The sequence below is a fragment of the Zootermopsis nevadensis genome, unplaced genomic scaffold (genome assembly GCF_977971745.1).
Source record: "Zootermopsis nevadensis isolate Lab colony 2312 unplaced genomic scaffold, Znev_1.0 Znev_ptg000050l, whole genome shotgun sequence".
NCBI lineage: Eukaryota > Metazoa > Arthropoda > Insecta > Blattodea > Termopsidae > Zootermopsis > Zootermopsis nevadensis.
Genome location: NW_028259182.1, coordinates 3,780,638 through 3,802,459, shown reverse-complemented (window position 1 = coordinate 3,802,459; position 21,822 = coordinate 3,780,638). Strand labels below are relative to the sequence as shown.

The following is a 21,822-nucleotide window of genomic DNA, read 5'->3' as shown; positions in this document are numbered from 1 at the left end:
AGAGATCTTTGTAAACCCTCGATAAAAAGAGAGCATTTATTTTCAAGCCTCAGATAATGTGACATCAGTTGAAAACTGGAACGGTAACAGTTCTGTGACGTTGCTTGTTAAATCATTGTTATTTGTTGAATTTATATCAGTTTTAATACGTATGTAGTCCCTCTCGTTCGGATATCCAGACTACATATAATCTTACCTAGGAATGCTACATGTTCAGCCAATCTCATTCTTGCTTCCATCACCCAATTGATATTAAATGTTGACTACAATCGCGAAACTAATTATTCGGCAATTTAATTATTTGTTTTTACGTATATTCTCGTAATTTTGTTTTCAAACATTTTTTTTTTAAAAATCCGTGTTCTCGCGAAATTAGAAACCACGCTCCACGTTTATGTATATATATGTATATATGCTACTGAAGAAGTCATTAATTAGCCGAGTCATGCTGAGTCTGCAAATTTGAACCGCGAACAGTCGAGTTGTGGCCTGGAGCGTGCTAACCCAGCGCTCGGACAGCGATTTAAAAGTTGAGGCAGGTTAAGAGTTTGCCTGTGGGCGTGATGAGCTACAAACATTTCCCAGACACTGCAGAGACATCTATTTGTTGTGATTCGCATCACGGCCTTCGGTTTATATTCCTGGAAGTTTGCAAGCTGTGAAGTTTCAACTGAATGACAGTTTAATTGTAACTACAAAAAAGCAAGGTCATTACGCCCCGGAATAGATGGTTTGTATGTTTTTACTGATGCTTAATGTTTGTTTCAAACTTTGCCTGGTTTCAATTCCCAGAAAACGTATTTTTTTTTTGCTATTTATTGGTAACATGGACGAAACAAGCTGTTTTCTACCAAACTGCTTACGCTTCTCGTGAAAATTAAAGTATAATAATAATTTTATAACCTGTAAAAAACTTGTTATTCCCTGATTTTATTTTGTTAAAATATGAACTTTTGTAAGATGAAGGTTTTTTAACAATTATTTATTTTAATCCGTCTTATCACAATATTTAAAATTTCTTATAATTAAGATAATAAAATATCATTGATGTTCCATATCGATTGATCGATTTACATTTTGGAAAAAATCGATCAATCGATATGGAACATCAATGATATTTTATTATCTTAATTATAAGAAATTTTAAATATTGTGATAAGACGGATTAAAATAAATAATTGTTAGAATATTCACAATATGACGCAATTACACTATCTTATGAAGGTTTTTTAATTGATATAAAACTTGGAATCGCTGTTAAAACATCGCGGCGTCGTATGACGGATGATAAATTTAGCAGAAACATTTATAAAATACGTAAGTTGAGAAAAATGTTCCGTTCTGACTCTAAATTCATGACAAAGGAAGTGAACAATGTTATCTCCTACTCTTTGCTGTCTTATTTTCTAAAACTTGACGTTGATGATATATTTCTTAGTCCAGATCTGCACTGAGCATGTCAGAATTGATGCAAAAGGTTTTCAGTCATGTTAGCAAAACATTCTTGACTGATGTCATGGTAGATTCCTTTAGCAGCCGATTGTGAGCTTTGTGTATTTCAAACGAAGCGTTTCGGTATATAATCTTAACAGCTGTCCATTTACAGTGATTCTTTAATTCAGATGACGTACCCGCGTCCTCCTGTCTCGATCTTCGAGGTGTCATTGCACCGGTTGTCACATATTTGTATGTTAGACTTTGGGGAGTTTGGCGTTAAATCTAGTGGGTTTTATCAGAATTTTTGAAGAGTTCAAAATCAATTGTTTTACGACAGCTGGACACCCCAATTTTCAATGTCGACGGTCACCAGATTGCTTACTTCAAGGTCACAGAAAAATAGTACAAAGTTGTGAAGAAAACATCTCGACCAAACTCTGAAATATCCCCAGATGTTAAATTATTCGTTCAAGAATTACAGGCATTTATGCGTGGGAAGAAAGTTTGCTGTTGGTACGATACTCCGGGCAGATTCTGAATAGATCTGGCTGAAATAATACAAGTACGACTTACGTGGAATGCGGGCAACATATTTAAATAGGGACTTTGGGGACGGGCCGGGTTAAATTCTAAAATTTCGGCCCGTGGTGACGAATGGACACTTCAGGAGCTGCTGAGTCTAAATCAGGAGTTTTTATGTTTTCTATATCTGGAGAGATAGAGACTTTTTTATGTTGTTAAAACTATTTTATACCAGTAAAAACTAAGTTTTAGGTTTTCAACCGTCGATGTTAATTTCATGCTGCTAAATTAACCTAACCTTTCCTTGTTTAAGTTTAATGACTTATACTCGCTGGCGTCTGAACCTTCCAGATGTTGATCTTAATCTTGTGTTGAATAATGCATTATTCCGTGTAATTTCCATGTTTCTCCTTGCTTCGTACACAGATCAGCGATCTCATCTTCATTCGCCAATTCCAAGTCGCCATGCAACAGTGTAAGGCCCTGTTTTTGCACTGGTATTCATTACCAGTCACGCTTCGTGTACATTACATTTAAATATATTCTCCGCCATTCGTAATTCATGATCTTTCATAGATGAAATTTATTATTGAATTTTAATTTTCGGTTAAAGTGCGTGATATTTTTTTCCTGTAATCGGACCGTGTAACCCAATGTCACTTCATGTAAGAATTATGAGAAGCCGGTTTAGTTAATTCATTGTAGTCACTGACTGCGGACTAGACAACCAGGGTTCGATCCTCGCCAGGGGACTTATTTTCGTTCAAGAAATTTTAACGCTCAATATTGTTGATTCTCGAATTAGGGTCTGGATCTCTTAAGTCTGCTTTGTGTCCAGCGTGGTTACCAAGTAGTCCCCCTTTTTATTATAACACTCCCTCCCCCCCTTCGTTCAAGGGTTTGATCATCGCGGCTTAGGTCCCTCGCTCTTCCGCGGTCTGTCTTGCGCAGACGCGCGGAGTAATACACAACAGTTTGCATCTTCCTGCCTGTCTCGGTAGCTGCGTACGAAATATAGGTCCGCGCTGAGCGTACTTCGACAGTATTTTTCTCAGTTTTTAGACCTGATTATTATATTTGTATTCTATAACCTTGACAACTTAAACCCATGATTGTACTATGTTAAATTTAAAATAAAATATTCTATGTTATTAGGAAATCTTTTTAAAAATTGTAGTTAGTGTGCGTATTTGTTAAATTTGCGTGTTTTATTTCGTCTCTGCGGATAATGTGGAATCTGCGATGGATGTGAGACTTTGCCAATTCCTGTCGAGTCCATTATCGCTTGCGAAATAAATGCGCTTTGCTTGTCCGTCATTGGCCAGAGAGTGTGTCTGTGAGGTGGAGTGTGACGGTCACAGCTGCTGCGATAATCATTCGGACCATCATCCTTTGAAACGTCGTCTCCTGCCTTGCAAACGACGTAGCTTCCGCGATGTCAGTGTCGCACTGGCCGCATCGTCGCACATACATACAACATTCTCTGACACTCTGTCAACGTCAGAAGAAATGGGGAGGTAACCGTGATTAATTGCGTTAGGACTTGGAAGCTGATGATTGGTGGTCTATCTGAAAGGACTGTCTTGGCATTCGTCTGGAGAGACTGAGGAAATACACGAAGAATGTGAGGGTATGTTTTGCATTGGCCTAGATTCGAACCGGATGCCACAATAATTGTCTGATATGAGGATTTTGTGGGATTTCATCAACTGATGAGCGTTATCGGCATTCCAACCTCATCGACTTCTTCTTATTCTAATTCCTTTAATTTTTCTTCAATTCTTCGAGCATTCATCTGTTGCGTTATGTCATCTCGGTTTCTCAGATGATGTCATATTTTCCCCGATCATTATTCGTGTAATACGTTAAATAAACCATAAATAAATAAATATAAATTCTGAAGATTACATGTATTTCAATTTACTGCATTTCCAATTAATGGTTCCAGTTCTGCCATAAGCATCCGTCCATCTTATACCTATCTTCGTGATTTTAAGTTGATGAAACGTCATGAAAAAATCGAATAACGAATCGTACCATACTTTTCAGTGGAACAGAGTATAAGATTATCCACAGAGGTCTCTGCTAGTCGTGCACTGCAAAGTCTGTAGTTTGTTGACCTAGGACAAGATGTTTTGTGTTAATGAGATCTGCAGTAGCCATGCAAACCTCTGTACTCGATTGACCTTCTCCTGATGTCATGTTTCATGTGTGCTTCGATTCACAGATAACAAAAAAGTCGTTTCGTGTTTGAAGCCCGGTTTCCGTACTGCCTGTTCGTTAAGTGGCGGACTTCGTGGTTGATGATGATGATGATAACGTAAGAATCGATAGTTTTTTTCATTTTTTAAAGTGATGACATGTACGCCGCTTTTATGAAGTATAAAATACGTCATTTACTAGGAAAACCTCAAAGGAATAAACATCTCGTTACAAACAGGCACAGATGAGAAGATAATATTAAAATTGACTCTTGGTGAAAGAAGGTGTAATCTATGGATTGGTCCTTCTGTGGATGTCTTATGCGATAGTCTTATGTTAAATACTTAATTTCTTTAAACTTTATCCATCATCTGTTAACACTTCGCAGCTTTCTTAATTATGTAAGGAAAATTGATGATTTCGGGTTTTGTGTGCTGCTCTATTGCACGTCTGAGTAAGAATACGTTATATGAACCACTACTTCAGATTTCCGCCTTCATTCGGCACGGAATATTTTTCATTTGTTGTTGTGATAATTGACTCTCAGTTTATGTGAAAATTTAACGGACTGGGTGAAATTTAGAAATGTGTAAAACTTAAAATTAAATGAGTTACAGGCAATAAAGATATTAGCATTAAACTTGCAATTTAAAAGAAAAACGCGATGTTGCAACGAACATAAAAAAACGTGAAAAAAAAATCTCGCTGCTATTACTGCAGTGTACGAACCACGGTTAACATGGTTATAAATACGTATGAGTTCAGGGGTTTTGCTGTACGCTTTGGCTCGCTCTGCATGAGTGAGGAAATCGAGGTGCGTCACAAAGAAACAGAAGGAATTCTGTCACGTGAGGGTGGGGTTTCGCGGATCATAGTTTGAGATTCATTATTTTTTTATATCATGACAATCTCCGTTTGTTTTATTGCACGGAACTTGGAAGTGACGCAAAATGAAAGATAAATATTGGACGTGGCATTGCGTCTTTTTACAGAGTTGTTGGCGAGGCCGGTCGGTTTCTCGCGAGAACGTTGCCCTTCCAACAACCCCCCCCCCCCCCCCCGCCCTCAGTGTGACTGCCCTCTCCCAAAATCAGTTGTTGCTTTGTTCGTTTGTCAGCGTTTTATTAACTGCTTGTCTTAGTCTCTAGTTTTCAGTAACGATGAAGGTTCTGTGGAAATCATGTATCAGTGAGCCGTGCCTGGTATGCAACTTATGTGACAGTGTTCTTACGCGTGCGATCTAAACTTAGTCTTACAGGCGCGGCCATCAAAAGCGAACAGAATCGCTCCGTATAAGGAGAAACTGTAAACTGTTTGAAAGTTTTTAAAAAAAAAAAAAAAAAAAAAAACTAGCTCTACCGGGAACTGAAGCAGTTAATTATTTAGCTAAGTAGTTTACGGTAACAATGTTTTATTTTTCCTTATTCTTACTAAAGCCGCGAAGATTAAAATATTTATTTATTTATTATTTATTTAGAGTTCTGTCTGACGACAGGTCCATATGAACAGGATCCTTCCATCCTTTTCTCGGACTGGGACCTGTTCATATACGTTCTTGGCACATGATCCAGAAGTGGTTTGCCATTGCCTTCTTCTGTGTGTGAATGGAGTAATTGTTGGGATGCCACGGAGGAAAACTCCGTGTTGCCTAGACCACGGCCTTGCCCAACACAAGTTATAAATTCGGGCACTGCCGGGAATCGAACCCGAGACCCCCAGGATTACAGGATAGAAGGATAATATTAAAAGGAATCTTAGATAAATAGGCGAGATTTCGGGTTCTCACGGCGGCAAGTGTGAATATGTCGTCTGGTATGTTGTGACCGAGTAGTCTGGAAAAAATATTGTCGACGTTTCAGAGATGCTTATTGATGTCGGAGGCAGTGAGCACTTGTGAATTGTCGGTCAATTTCTACGAAATAACACGGCGCAAACATTCCATGACAAACAATTTTTTAAATAAATAGGGTTTGAGATTTGTAAGCTGGATTGAACTGGCTTAAGATACGATCCAGTGGCGGTCCCTTTACAACATGATCGTGAATCCTCTGGAACCTTTTGGACAAGGGCTCATAGACCTTTGGGGGGAAAAGCACTCTTAGAGTTATGAGGTTTTTATCCTCTTGTGAAACGCTGTCCTTGGAACCTAGAAACTGTCAATACGTTTTCAGAAAAGTTTCTCGTGTTAAAGAATTTAAAGTTTTCGCTGATCTAGTAAGTAAATCGTGGATCGAGATAGTTCAGTATCCGTTGGACAAACGAGCGGGTGTGAGCGAGTGCAATGCAGGGAACAGAACGACGTTGTTTCTGGTGAAGTACTTCATTCCCAGCTCAATAATTGGTTCATTACTGACGAAGAAAGTCTCGAGGGCGGAAGGAAAGATTTCGTTGTTGATTTCTATTGTCCTCTACTTATTTTCTAAGCTCGATTTTAGTATGGCACGTGACCTCGTAGAGAGGTAGCGAGGAATCCGTTAATTAAGCCAGGCTGAAATGTCAAGTGCTTAGAGCTTGTTCAAGTACTCGCTCGGGTAGCGAAGAACAAGTGATTACTGAGTACTTTTGCGTTGACTGATTACTCCGAGCAGTGGTGCGTTTAGGGTGTCCTCATTTCGAATCTCGGACTGAAACCGAATATGTTTTCTGTATCAGTAACGCTCTAGATGAACCCTTTCGAATTTCGATCGAAGCTCTGAATACACTTCTCACTATTTTATTTACAGTCTTTCGGTGATAATATTTGGATACTGCCTTAACTGTATTCCAGGAATTTTGTCCTATTTAACATACTTATTAATTCTTATCCAGTTCGACAGTAATAGACTTTCCGATTGATAGAGAATCTTTGAATAGTCTATAATTAAGTAAAGAACTAATCCAAATGTTATGAGCCGGGATAGCTCAGTCAGTATAGTGACTAGCTATGGGCTGGACGACCGGGGTTCGATCCCCGACGGGGGCAGAGGATTTTTCCTCTGCGTCCAGACCGGCTCTGGGGCCCACCCAGCCTCCTCTACAATGGGTACCGGGGTCCTTTCCCGGGGGTAAAGCCGACCGGGGCGTGATGCTGGCCACTTACCCCATCTAGTGTCGAGGTCAAGGAAGAGAGGAGCTACACCTCCACTCCCCCCAAACGCCTACATGGCGTATAGTGGGACAAACTTTACTTTACTTTTACTAATCCAAATGTCAGACATACGTGGTACTGTTTCCGTAGCACGCCTGTCTTAAATATCGTAATTATAGAGCCATTTTAATATTATCTTATCAAACGTTTGTCTCCTAAACGAAATGAGACTTCATGGGACACGTAGTCATTAATGAAAAAGTAATATTGAAATAGATGTTACTTAGGGAGCGCGGTCTCAGGCGGAAGATAGAACTTTTCGCTTCAAGTGAAGCCGACAGTAGAAAACTCGCTTTTTATAAGAGACATAGGACATGGGACTGAGTCCAATATAAGCCCCAGTACCGAGCTTTTTTGTGAACACAACAATAAACCTTCTGACTCAATAAAAGCAATATCGATTTTACAAGGTACACCCTGTATCATGGAGTTAATCATGCAAGGATTTAAAATAACTGGTTACAGCGCCCACAAAACAACGGATAAGTATGGAATTCGTGAAGAAACCTTTAAAAAGATGAAGTCGAGGACATTGAAGATGGGTTTACTCCAGGACGCTGCTGTGATGTTCTAGAAAGAACTGCCATTTTGTTGCGGGAACAGTCCGCCATCTTGACTGCCCCCGTCCCTCGTGGTCCTTCCTCTCCCACCACCATCTCTTTCACTAGATTGTGCAGGAAGAGGGTTTCATTGTTTCTGTTCATCTCCTCGGTGTCTTTTGTTTAAATAAACGAGAAATTGATGCAGACATTTACTTTGCACGAAGGTGTGCTGTTGTTTGTGTGGTGGTGGGGGGGAGGTCCTCTGTGGGCTGTAACGCTAATTTACGGCCACTGTTCTAGAACTAAGGAGGTAAATGTGTAACAAGACGAGTCTTACTTCTTCGCCTTTGTCGGAGAAAGATGTCTGTTGCCGTGGGTAATAACGTTATCCCGATACTAACTACAAAGAACCTAACCTCTGGCCTAGTCCGGGGGGGGGGGGGTCATGGCATTGGTGTCTAGAAAAAAAAAAGAATCAGGAAGGAGAGAAAATTAAAGGCTAGGAGAATGGTATGGATTATTTCAGTAGCCGCTCGCTTGAGTTCCAAGAACAAATTGTCTCATTGTCTTGGCTGCCATACAAAGAAACGAGTTAACCAAAACATCTACCTGTTTGGTGAGCCCCCCCCCCTCCCCCCAAACACAGCCTTTGTCGTGCCATTGTGAATTTGAAATTCAATTATGGATATTATTGAATTTTCCTTACTCGAGATTTTATTTGTTTGATTTACAGTGGCTAACCCCCTGTTCCAAAAGCGATGTCACTCTTTGTGATATAGTTAACATCGTCAGTTTTTTTATTTATTTGTTATTAATAATATACTTTGTAGTGTCACGTTCTTTGGTTATTTAACGAAGGTGTTTCAACTGCTCGGCTCACCTCGCCAAATACGTTAACTAATTCCTAGCACTCTTACTAACGATGTGTACGTCATACTTGAGCACTTGATTGTTTAATCTGTTTTCAAAAAAAAATCCTTACCTCTACGGAATACGAAGATTTATCGTGAGATTTTACGGCGACACATATTAAGATGACTTGTCTTCTGGGTTGTTGCGCAGTATAGTCTGGTAGAAGTTCACCGACGTTTCAGAGGTCATTGGTGCGTCCACCACCGCCCTGATGATGGAGGCGGCAGGAATCTCTTTAAGTTCTACCAGATTATACGGAGTAACAACCCAGAAGATAGCCAAATGTGTTCATTGACGTGTTTACCCTTATTTTTTTAATATTCATTCCCATCTGTGCATGTAAATCCATGTGGCCTCGTCTTACGGAGTTTTACAAGAGAAATTGTGTAGAATTTTTCGTCGTCTCTGAAATATTATTTTCGCCCTGTAAGAGTTTTTCTTTTCAGAAACGTATTTGGAAAAGTAAATTTCTGCGGTGTGGAGGCCAATACTTTCCCCCAGCCCGCTCCGTTTACCCCGTGTATGTGATGCAGCATAATCAGATTAATTTCAGAACAACCGAAAATGGCTACGAGAGTTTGTGAAGTTATTATTATTATTTAGTGTTCTGTCTGACGACAGGTCCATATGAACAGGATCCTTCCATCCTTTTCTCGGACTGGGACCTGTTCATATACGTTCTTGGCAGATGATCCAGAAGTGGTTTGCCATTGCCTTCTTCTGTGTGTGAATGGAGTAATTGTTGGGATGCCACGGAGGAAAACTCCGTGTTGCCTAGACCACGGGCCTTGCCCAACACAAGTTATAAATTAGGGCACCGCCGGGAATCGAACCCGAGACCCCAGGATTACAAGGCCAGCGTTCTAACCGTGTTGGTCGTGAAGTAATGGAAATAATTTTATATTAAAGCGGATAGACATGAACGACGAATATAACGTATGGGATTAGGCGCCTAGCTGTGTATTTTATTCGGTAAGCTCCCGGTTCGAATCTTCGCCGACCAAAATTCTTCATCGATTTTCTCAGCTCTGACGGGGATACCTTCAACTGTGTCACATTACCATCAACATCCAGATCCCTCCTGGTTCACCATCTGTAATCATCTTCCCTGCCCTTTTGATACTATGTGACATATCCAGTTGGAATAGCGCTGTTAAAAGACCGAACATCGATAGCCCGGTGCGCCATGGTCTATAACATCCGGCCCAAGGCGACTTGTATAACCGTGCCTGGGAAATTATTCATTTTTTAATAGTCTGTAGAAATTCATTTGCATATTTCATTGAAGTATTTTGTTCTGTGTCTCTGCTGCTCTACTGCCAGACATACTGTTGACTTTGAACCACGCCGTAAAATGTGTTTCAGGAAACAGCTGTCTGCCATAAGCTGTTCCGGGAGGAAATTTAAACTTACGTGCTAATGTATAGTAATGTTTGCACATTTAAATGCAATTCAGATCTGAGTACTTGGCATGGCAATTTCTCATTCCTGAATAAGTGCTGTTGAAGATACCGAAAAGTGACTGTTAATTTTCAAAGTAATATCAAAAAAGAGTTTCTTATCTCTTAGTTCATGGGAAAACTGTTTTTGGCCCAAGATAAGAAAAACTTTGGTCCAGCCCGACGTTCGCGACGTGGGAAATCTGAAATTGAGAAACATGAAGATGCTAATTTTTAAATTTCCCCTAAAATGTAGTTACAGGTGGTGGTCCCAATGCTTGTCCAGACACCATACCGTGAAGACGTATGGGTTGGGTGAAGGTTTTGTTTTCCTAACCTCTGGAATATGTGGAGGAGGTTGGTAGTCATCTTCACGTCTTGGTCCCTTTACTGTCGGGGAAGGGCCCCTTGGTACCCACTGGTTATGGTTCTGGGTTGACCACAGAGCCCACAAGTCTCTATTCTGAATGAACTGTTTATCGCTCTTGAAGCAGTGTTACAGATACGCATTTCAGGAAAGGACCTTCTGACTTGAACAGTCCCCCCCCCCCCTCTCTCTCTGCTTCTCAGCACTTGCCTGTTCATTTATTCATTAGTCATGAGAGCGTCCATCTTGGTGGTAAGTCGATAGATGGCCATGAATATGACGTGTCTTCGGTGATTGATTATACCCTTTCAGGCAAGGTTAGTGCCTGCATTATATATTTTGAAATTTGCATAAAAGAATAAAAAAAATTCTTCCGTGTCCGTCTGCCCCTCATTCACGGAGTCCAAGGAACTTCGTCTTCCCTTTGCCTGCTATATATACATCATGGAAGTGTCACTACAAAATATTTTTTGACATTGAACCTGTGTGAATGGAGAAGCGAGGTAGAAAACTGTTTATGAACTGCGATGGAATTGGAACGGGTTTGTTCAGAATAAATAAAAAAGACATTTTTGGCAAACAGCTTCGAAACATTTTCTACGTCGCGGTCCACAGATTAAAACGTCTGTTTCATATGGGAGAGATCATACTTTCGAATCTCGACCCGGAGATCGGCTATCCTATTTCCGTGGGTTTCCTCACACACTATAGGAAAAATTCCTTAAAATAGATTCCTTTCATGTCGACTTCAGTTCATAATTCATGGTTCTGCGATGTTAAGTGAGATCGACGGAGTTAAAATACATCGTTAAATAACCCTGCTCTTCTGTGTTCTCCTGCGTAACTACAGTCCGTCTGAGCGGAGAATTGACTCGACCTTGAAGCCATGACGTCATACTGAATGCTCTCCTAAAAACATCGTTCCATACTAAAAATGTTACCATTGTTCGTGTTTTTATTTTTCCGAAACAAAATAAAATATATACGACAAGAGACACTTAATTATTCCAGAATTAATTCTGAATCTGGATGGGTCAGAGGGATTAATCCACGAAATCTGAGCAGTAGTGGCACGTAAATACGACCTTCTTGCACGAAACTCACAATTTAACACGGTCACGTGACAATATTGAAGGTCGGCCAGTTAAAGAATGGCTCTGAATTATGTTATCAGGAAAAGTTAATGGTTGTGACGGGTTTTTTTGCTGTACTTATTTCTACGACGAACGCTCGCAACTTAAGAGGACTTAAAATATCAGCAATGTTAGTTCGCAGTACAGTGGCTTAAATCCTGCAGAGTTTCGAAGGATTCGACTGAAATGGAAAGGCATTTTCTGTGTAGACTGTCCAGACAGAATGTGGAATATTTGTGGTTTCTCAAGGTACAAAATCATTGAACAGGGTACGATGTCTTCTTTACGTGTTCTCTGTACCTTGTCGTCCGTGATGGTTAAATTTCTCAACTCCTGTCACTTTGTGTATCAAGAACTCAACTTTGAAAAATTATCGGTTACCCTTATTCGAGCGTGGGTAATATAAATAAATGAAAAATGAATGACTTTCAGTAACTTCGACGCGGAGTCTGAAGATTTCGTGATGAAAAATCATGTCAGTTAAGGGCGCTTAGGCTGTTTTTGCTCATAGCTGACACGATCTTTTGTATTTTATGGTTCGTGAACGTACAGTACGAACGAGCCTTGGAATGAGATGTGCTGCCTTTCATGATGCCATTTTATTAGCCGTCAAAATGTTGGTTCAGCCGCGGTTGCAGTTGCTGAAACATGTACTGCAGTCAGACAGGCACAGCCTTCCCTATTCTAGTCAGGGACGTCCCTCACGAACCCTTGTTTATTAATTTATTTATTTAATTAAGAACAGATTACATACGTCGACTGCTTCTTACAATGCATTTCAGAATCTTTGGCTATCCCGGCTGTTGTCTGGAGAGATAAAAAAAATATATAATACAGGGTGTTCCAAAAATATGTATGCACAACAGCAACTTTGATGGCCGCTTGTCAGTCAATTGCTCTCCGTTGTCAGCTCTGCTACGAAGCTAACGGTGGTAATTTTAAACTCCTACACCAGATTAGTTAATTAACTTAGTGCCAGTGCTTACGTATTAATGGTTTTATCGATTAAAATGTGTGTATCCATCTTTTTGGGACACTCTGTATAAAAAAACTATAATCTTACCTTTTTAGTAGCGTCGACAGTGCCACGGCGGAGTGCCTATTTTTACAGGGGTGTCTGAACGGATTTTCATTAAATATGGTATTGGCGTCATATGGTACGCCATTATCTGATAACAGAACCTAAAGTTTCAACCGTACGGTGAAGCCCATCTAAGCCTGAAATATTTATCACTCTACTTAGTTGAAGACACTGTTAATTCATCACAACGTAAGGAACTCGTTTGAATTTCTACTGGCAACTCAGATTCTGTGTAGTAAAGTTATTCATCTGAACGAGAAATATCCTTTTGTACTTAGGACGTTCGTAGTATGTCATTTGTTTACAAAATGTCGCCATTGAATCGTGTTCCGAGACATCTCAGGCCATTGTATGTTTTATCATTCCCTGTTCCATAATCGTCTCATATCATCTGACCATGCCACGGTGGTCTAGCGGTTAGAACGCTGGCCTTGTAATCCTGGGGTCTCGGGTTCGATTCCCGGCGGTGCCCGAATTTATAACTTGTGTTGGGCAAGGCCGTGGTCTAGGCAACACGGAGTTTTCCTCCGTGGCATCCCAACAATTACTCCATTCACACACAGAAGAAGGCAATGGCAAACCACTTCTGGATCATCTGCCAAGAACGTATATGAACAGGTCCCAGTCCGAGAAAAGGATGGAAGGATCCTGTTCATATGGACCTGTCGTCAGACAGAACACTAAATAATAATAAGATGAGGTGGTCTAGCGGTTAGAACGCTGGCCTTGGAATCCTGGGGTCTCGGGTTCGATTCCCGGCGGTGCCCGAATTTATAACTTGTGTTGGGCAAGGCCGTGGTCTAGGCAACACGGAGTTTTTCTCCGTGGCATCCCAACAATTACTCCATTCATACACAGAAGAAGGCAATGGCAAACCACTTCTGGATCATCTGCCAAGAACGTATGTGAACAGGTCCCAGTCCGAGAAAAGGATGGAAGGATCCTGTTCATATGGACCTGTCGTCAGACAGAACACTAAATAATAATAAGATGAGGTGGTCTAGCGGTTAGAACGCTGGCCTTGGAATCCTGGGGTCTCGGGTTCGATTCCCGGCGGTGCCCGAATTTATAACTTGTGTTGGGCAAGGCCGTGGTCTAGGCAACACGGAGTTTTCCTCCGTGGCATCCCAACAATTACTCCATTCACACACAGAAGAAGGCAATGGCAAACCACTTCTGGATCATCTGCCAAGAACGTATATGAACAGGTCCCAGTCCGAGAAAAGGATGAAAGGATCCTGTTCATATGGACCTGTCGTCAGACAGAACACTAAATAATATAATAATAAATCATCTGACCCTGTTAAAATCTCAATAGTTGATACACCGTCGATACTACATTACCTATGAATCAATCGATCGATCGATCGATCAATCACAAAGTGTGAATCCTTTTGCTTGTTCACAGGCGGGTGATTGAGAAGATTGACCAGACCGAGTTTGAAGGCTTCGAATACGTGAATCCACTGCTCATGTCTCTTGAAGACTGTGTGTGACGTCACGACTTGGCCCGCCATCTCGATGACGCTCTTGTGATGTCAGATCATGAGATGAGGGCCGATGGCGCTGGCAGCGGACGAGGCATCCTACATCAGATGTTCTGCCTTCCGTTACACTAGGACATAGCACATGTTATATATATATAAATATAAATATAAAATATACAATCATAAAACATATAATTAGACTTAGTTTAAGAGCAGGAGACGAATGATGTGAGAGAGAATAGTGGTTCCCAAACTGTGGGTTTGAGAAATGTAACAGAGGCTCGCTGAATAAACAATAATAAATACAAATTCATAAATAAAATTTAAAAAAAATATATGCAGATATTACTTTTCGTAGTATTTATTCTGGAAAGTCTTGTTTTATGTATTTCTTTAGGGATGTATTCGTACTTGTATTTCATTTTACCGTATAAATTATTATATCACGTGTTGAGCTGTAGACGGATGTTAGAAAGGAGAGGAATAGATACGTGAAAGGGACACTGGAATGATTACCAAGTTAATAATTTGAAATGGTTTAGATATTTTTATTTTTCAGGTTAAAGTTTGGGGACCACAGAGTGAGATGTATTGTTATATTGCTGGCTGCAGTGTTGCCTTGCCCTCGTAAGGGCTGACATTGGTTTAATTTACTTAATATTACTATGATTGCTGAAACATCCGCTAGTTTTGTCAAGGTTTGATGTTGACGAGGCCTCAGGATTCTAGTGAGAAAGTGAGCGATCAACTTTTCGCCACCCCCCTCAAAAAATAAAACGTTCTTCTGTTCGAAATGGCGTATCTACAAAAGCATTGGCAGTATTTTAAAATAATGAGCGACTACTTACAGATAATTATTTGTAATAATTAATTATTATGATGTTAATTAATTGTGTATTAATCATTCAGCACAGAAATGGAATTTTCACACTGTAGGTAAGTTAGTGTTTTTTATTATTATTATTATTATTATTATTATTATTATTTTACATATGTAATTAGACCTCTGTGTTTTCTTAGTTTAGGTGTAATTTTGTCTAGAAATTACGTGAAACACGCTTGCATGGTATCTTTAATCCCAGAGAATTACACATTTTAAAAGCCATACATTTTCAGTTCTCTCATCCGCTCAGGGAAATTTGGAAATTTTGTTTGGATTTTCAACCTTCGGTAACCATTACTGGCCTCATCCATTTTGGTTACGATAACCAGTGGTGAGTGGCGGTGGTGGGGGTGGGGGGTTGTTACGAAAATGTCGGCAAGTAAGTACGTACGTCATATGAGACAACTGCGCGCTGCGTTATCAGATGAGTTCTCTCGCATTCCGGACATGGAATACCAATGGACCACTGTTATTAAGACTTTTTTGTGTGAAATTTCAGGTTCGGCAGCGAATACGAAGATGGCTGTGTTCTGGGAGGTTACGTCTCGTAATCTTTTTGGGTGAAAAGTGTATTGGTTTTTTTTAGATATCCTTTCTGCCTCCATCGTCAGGGTGATAATTGACGTGGGAGGTATCTCTGAAAAATCAGTACACTTTTCACCCAACAGATTACGAGACGTAACCTCCCAGAAGACAGTCATGTTAATTTTTATTCCTCATTTATGTTAACCGTGTTAACCCAGCTAACACGGTTAACATATATACACCCCGCTTTTGATGAAAACCTTCATACATTTGTAATAGTTCTGTTGGTAATCCTGTGCTATCCGATTTCAAAGCTTTTAAGTTATCTTAAGCTGTGCTAACATTGATGAAGAACGGTTTAAAATAAATTGCAGACTCTGTGGCCGCTCTCGCCAGGAACTTGTTTATCCAAATTCAGGTGATCCTGTTTCAGAATCACCAGATAAAATTGTTTTGTTCGGATCTGGAGTAATTGGAATTAAAAATCTAGCTTATGAAAGCAGTTATACATTTTATTGAATTTTTTTTTCTTCTAAAATCGTAGTTTTGGACCGATTGTCACAAATTTATTACAGAAGAAGTTTGTAATTCATGAATATTTAGTTTTCTGCCATGAAGCTAAATACCATGCAAAATAATCATTCGTGTTTTGTGTCCTTTTCGTATGCAATTTTATTTTTGTTTTGGGTTTTCATCAGAATTTTTCCGCTGTGAAAATATTTCTGCATCCTTCAGGAATTGTACACGAAATTGAGATACCATTTTAAAAAAAAACTGACAATTCTTCTGTATCAGCACCATGAGCGTAATACCAGCTGCCTCTTGGCTGTTGAATGAATCACAAATAGCAGTGACTGGACCATTCTGTAACAAAACAAAAAAAAAAAGTTTTTCATTTATATGAATTGGATGAAGAATGGATCAATTTCTTTCAGACTCATTGAATCAATAATATATTCATGTAATGGTTTTTTTTTTTTTGTAAATAATATGTACAGAAGACAGAAATGTATAACATAGAAACCATATGAGGTGGGGTATAATGACTGACTATGGTACTGGACGACCGGGGTTCGATCCCTCACAGGGCAGAGGATTTTTTTCTCTACGCCCTGACCGGCTCTGGGGCCCACCCAGCCTCCTGTCCAATGACCACTCACGCTCCATCTAGTGCCAAGGTTAAGAATTAGTAGGAGCTATACCGCCTCTCCCCTTAAGCGCCTTAATGGCGTGTATCAACGCTTTGCTATTTTCAGTCAGGACAACTGAAATTTTTTGCTCAGTTCTAAACATCATATTCTGAGCAGTCAGTCTGTAAAACGTCCCTTTGTGTGTATTCTTCTTCAAATAACTCTTGACTACAGAATAAATTGGTTCATCAACAGATAATTGTAGGAAGTAACCGTGAGATCGAGTCCATCCATGGCTTCAGCTGTTACAGGACAAAAGTTTATTCGAGTAATATTTAAACTTTTTGAGCTCATGCCTTGAGGAAAACCCATAACATATGAATTAAATCCACAAACAAGCAATTTACATGCGAAATATTGAGTCACCGAAACTTAAAAGTTACACATGTACATAAATACGTACTCTAAAGTATGAGTTTGTTTGTAGATTTAATATTTGCACACATTTGAACACCTTTTGATGTGCTGTCATTCCTGGTACTAGCCTCCGGTGGAACTCTCAGACTGTGACTGCGATGTGATTTATTTATATGAAACATCGATATTTATTACCGATATTGTATGTTGCTTATATCACCTCACTGCAATTGCATGTTGCACTCCGGAACTGATATTGTGTTGCCTCGATCTTCGAGGTTAATTGTCACAACACAAAGAGTTTTTATTGGTGATTTAGTAGGACACATTTGCAGGTTGTAAATAAACCATAAAATATTTATGTTGGGAAGTAACGTACTTCTTTGTTTGGTTTCGATACTCCCCCCCCCCCCCCACCCCCACCCCCACACACACACCGAGAACACGCACGTTGAAATCATGTAGAAAACTGTGACATTCTGTTAGTAACAGAGGATGTAATTGTGTATTATAGCCTGGGATATCGTAAGAAAGAAAGTTAAATTCTTCGTTTTCAATGCAAAATGGTCACTGTTCTGATTATAGTAACAAACTCAGTGCAAAAAGTAGGTGAATTTTTTTTTTTAACTAACCACAACAAACAGGTGATATTTCTACCCCAAAGACTTCCAGCTAAAGCAACCCCCAGCTTATTATCATTAAGTAACATTTATCTTAGTTTTGTAATATTTCATTTTCATGTTGATCTATTTAAGAAGTTGATGATTGGGAGAAAATTGATATTATCTATAATAAAGATGATGAAAAATACGTTTATAATCATTGTTATTTTTTTTTATTGTTTTATTTTTGGCTGACAGATCATCCCTGAAAATCTTATATACTTTCCCTTATCTCATACCAAGCAGTCAGATGCCCACTGAAAGACATCTTATTTCTTAAAACTACGTAAGAAACAAATGGATGGACGCTACAGATACTCGTCCTTTTGTCGCAAAACTACGTCCATGTGATGTCTCAAGTGTGGCTATTTCCCTGTTAAACCTTCGTGGTTATTACCCATTTCACCAGCAGGTTAATTTTTTTTCAAACTAAATCCTGCGACTGGTCGTTTAAAATGATCAGTTGATCTGTCGACTTCTGTCTGCGTACGAGACAGTGTTCTCACTCACGGGCCTTGGAAGAATTCAGACGACACTCGTTTTCAACTCGCATCTTCTACAAACATCTGGTGAAGGATTGTTGAGATGGATTTGTTGGAGGCCAGACAAATGTTTCAGTACGACAGACAATCATAGGTTTGAAGTTTGACCGAAGATGTCTGAAAACATTGCTGCCAAATTATCAAAATACGATGCCCTTGAATTTTACTTGCAGAGGCATACGATGTCTAAATGACCTCATCTTTGGTGCCGAGGCCCAGACCTGAAATGTTTACATAAGCATCTCGGAGCAAGGGATTCACGTTTAAACGTAGCAATAACGTACATTATGAAATTCGGTAGTCACTGTAAGCATCTGGAACAAGTTATTCCTTCAAAAATAATTTTTAAACAGTGCACACACAGTAAAATTTATTTTTCAGCGTATATCCGTCAACACATTCAACTTAAAATGTCCATAACTCTGTCAGTATTTTCGATTCGAAATCTCCTCCCCAGAATGTAAATGAAATATATGTTAATAGGATTTTAGATGTGCTATATTTATGTTGATTTTGGTTCAATCCGTCATTTTACATTCGACACATTTCAACACCATTAACCCTTTGAAGCCGAAGATCGTCCGAATATTATTTATGAATTCAGTCCGTACCGCGAAGAAAACACTACACCTCACCATTACGAAAATCAGCTGGTTAACCCTTTGAAGCCGAAGCTCGTCTTCATAATATTTACGAATCCAGACCGTACCGCGAAGAAAACACTTCACTTAACCATTAGAAGTCGAATCAGGCGGTACCACATAAGATTTAACAAAAGAACATCCCGGTCAAAGCCTTAACCTTGACACAAAGTTTATAGTCACCGAATTTAATCGTGTAATCTTATTTACATTTGCACCTACTGTCTTCATCTTGCGTTGCTAGGTACGTTTAATTGAAGTATTTCAAAACGGATTGTTGTTGTTAGGTTGGTGGACTGTGTAGCGTTTCATATTTCTTTCCCACGCTTTGTGAACGTGCCCTTGGCAGGACGATATTCGGCTGTTGTTATTCGTTTGTTTTGAGAAAGGTAAAATGGCGTCATTACTTTGGATGCAGTGATTGTAAAGGACTGAGTTGTTTTAAGAAGTTATTTAAAAGTGTGGAAACAATGGGAATCGTTTGTGTAGAGTTTCGTGGTTTTGCAAGAAGTGTAAAAGTAATTTGAGGCTTCGGTTTAGGACTGCAACTTCTCGTTCTATTGAAACAAGTTATTCTGTTGTAATCAGAATTCGTTGAGTTGTCGCCATTACAGAAAAACTGTGCTTGTTAAAATCATGTTAACGCGATATTGTGTGTGTGTGTGTGTTGTTGTTATGAAAAACCGGATATTTCCCGCTTTAGTTTTCTTTCGTGCAAAACAGATATAATTTCTAATCTTTGTGACACACAACTTGCGTGCTACAGGCAGATCAGAATGCATCTTGGAGCCAGGGGCAGTTGGTGAGTAGAGAGAAATATGTGTATCATGTTCAGTGTTGTATGACCGTTCCTTATTGATTTTTATATTTTGAATTTTACACGCAATTTTCCTCGAAAAATAATTTGTTTATTTCAAGCTTGTGACTTTTATAACAAAAGTCGAACAGTTATCTCTCGTAGAGATGAATTCAAGCGTTGTTAATTAGTGATCATTTAATTTTGTAAGTCTAGTTTTATTCCATACATTATGTGATGAAAGTTTGCGTCGGATTGGGCATACGTTAGACAGAACAGACATTTGACTGATAAATACGTAGTTATGTAATTGTTTCCTCATTCAGCAAGGAATATTCTTCCAAGAGTGATTTCAGAGTAAACTGTTAACCCTCAATAAGATTTCTTTGTGAAATTATCTTACTGGATCGGTGTATGAGACCTCCTGATAGGTTAAAATCGTGTGTAACATACGAGTAGCCGACACTGATTATAAACCATGCCCTCGACATTGTGATTGGGCTATTTAGTTTAAATATTTTAATAGCATAATGACGAACTTAAAAATCTGTACTTCTCCCCCAATATTGTCAGGGTGATTAAGTAGAGAAGAATGAGATGGGCTGGGCATGTAGCTCGCATGGATGGGACAAGAGGTGTGCACCGGGTACTGGTTGGGAAGCCTGAGGGGACGAGACCTCTGGGGAGACCTAGACGTAGATGGGAGGATAATGTCAGGCGGGATCTATGGGAGATAGGAGTTGAAGGAGACTGGATTTTGTTGGCCCAGGACAGGGTCCGGTGGAGGGCTTTGGTTAATTCGGTGATGAACCTTCAGGTTCGGTAAGACATCTGGTTGGTTGGGTCCACTATTTGGGAAGCCTGAGGGGAAGAGACCTCTGGGGAGACCTAGACGTAGATGGGAGGATAATGTCAGGCGGGATCTATGGGAGATAGGAGTTGAAGGAGACTGGATTTTGTTGGCCCAGGACAGGGTCCGGTGGAGGGCTTTGGTTAATTCGGTGATGAACCTTCAGGTTCGGTAAGACATCTGGTTGGTTGGGTCCACTATTTGGGAAGCCTGAGGGGAAGAGACCTCTGGGGAGACCTAGACGTAGATGGGAGGATAATCTCAGGCGAGATCTATGGGAGATAGGAGTTGAAGGAGACTGGATTTTGTTGGCCCAGGACAGGGTCCGGTGGAGGGCTTTGGTTAATTCGGTGATGAACCTTCAGGTTCGGTAAGACATCTGGTTGGTTGGGTCCACTATTTGGGAAGCCTGAGGGGAAGAGACCTCTGGGGAGACCTAGACGTAGATGGGAGGATAATCTCAGGCGAGATCTATGGGAGATAGGAGTTGAAGGAGACTGGATTTCGTTGGCCCAGGACAGGGTCCGGTGGAGGGCTTTGGTTAGTTCAGACGTTATCGACCGAGGCAGCAAAGAGTACTGCTACCCTTTCCAACCCTAACGGACCTCGAACGCACAGATTCTTCCCGACCACAGTATTCGTGGCGCTGTTTGGAATCAGCAGCCAGCTCTTATCTTAACGTGGCACGTACTGTAGAGAAAATGACTTACATTTACCATTCAACCGAAGCTGAAGGTCACTTGCATTACGTAACGTAGAGAGAGAGAGAAACGCCCAGCTAAACTGAGCACCTAACGTGTTACTGAATTTGCATCAGGAAGTGCATCGCTTGGCGTCTGCATGCAAACACAACATCGGAGTGAAAACAAATGTGCAAATGTAAAGAGTTTGTTGTTGAAGGCCGTTCCTCAAATAATACGTACAAGGACTGTTTTCTGAGTAAATTACGTAACTTACTAATTGAGCCTGTTTGCCTTCCCGATCTAACTTTAAAAACGACGTATGGTGGTTCGTGCGTCATGCAACATGATAATGGGAGGATTTAGAAGGAGGCGGTCGTTGCCTAACTTAAAGCAACCCCGATAATCCAGAACTTGTAGGGAGGAACTTACAAAACTTTCAGACAA

At 40.0% G+C, this 21,822-nt stretch overlaps 1 protein-coding gene across 4 annotated transcripts in view; it reads left to right on the top strand.

Moving 5' to 3' along the window:
• The window catches only part of aPKC (protein kinase C iota type), a 191,760-nt gene extending 173,746 nt beyond the window's left edge, over nucleotides 1–18,014 (top strand). For all 4 annotated transcript variants that reach the window (XM_087361038.1, XM_087361037.1, XM_087361039.1 and 1 more), the window contains one exon: nucleotides 14,171–18,014. In XM_087361038.1, the coding sequence (XP_087217164.1) occupies nucleotides 14,171–14,258 (88 nt within the window). In that variant the 3' untranslated portion in view covers nucleotides 14,259–18,014. The remainder of the gene's footprint in view (nucleotides 1–14,170) is intronic.
• The last annotated feature ends 3,808 nt before the right edge of the window (nucleotides 18,015–21,822 follow it).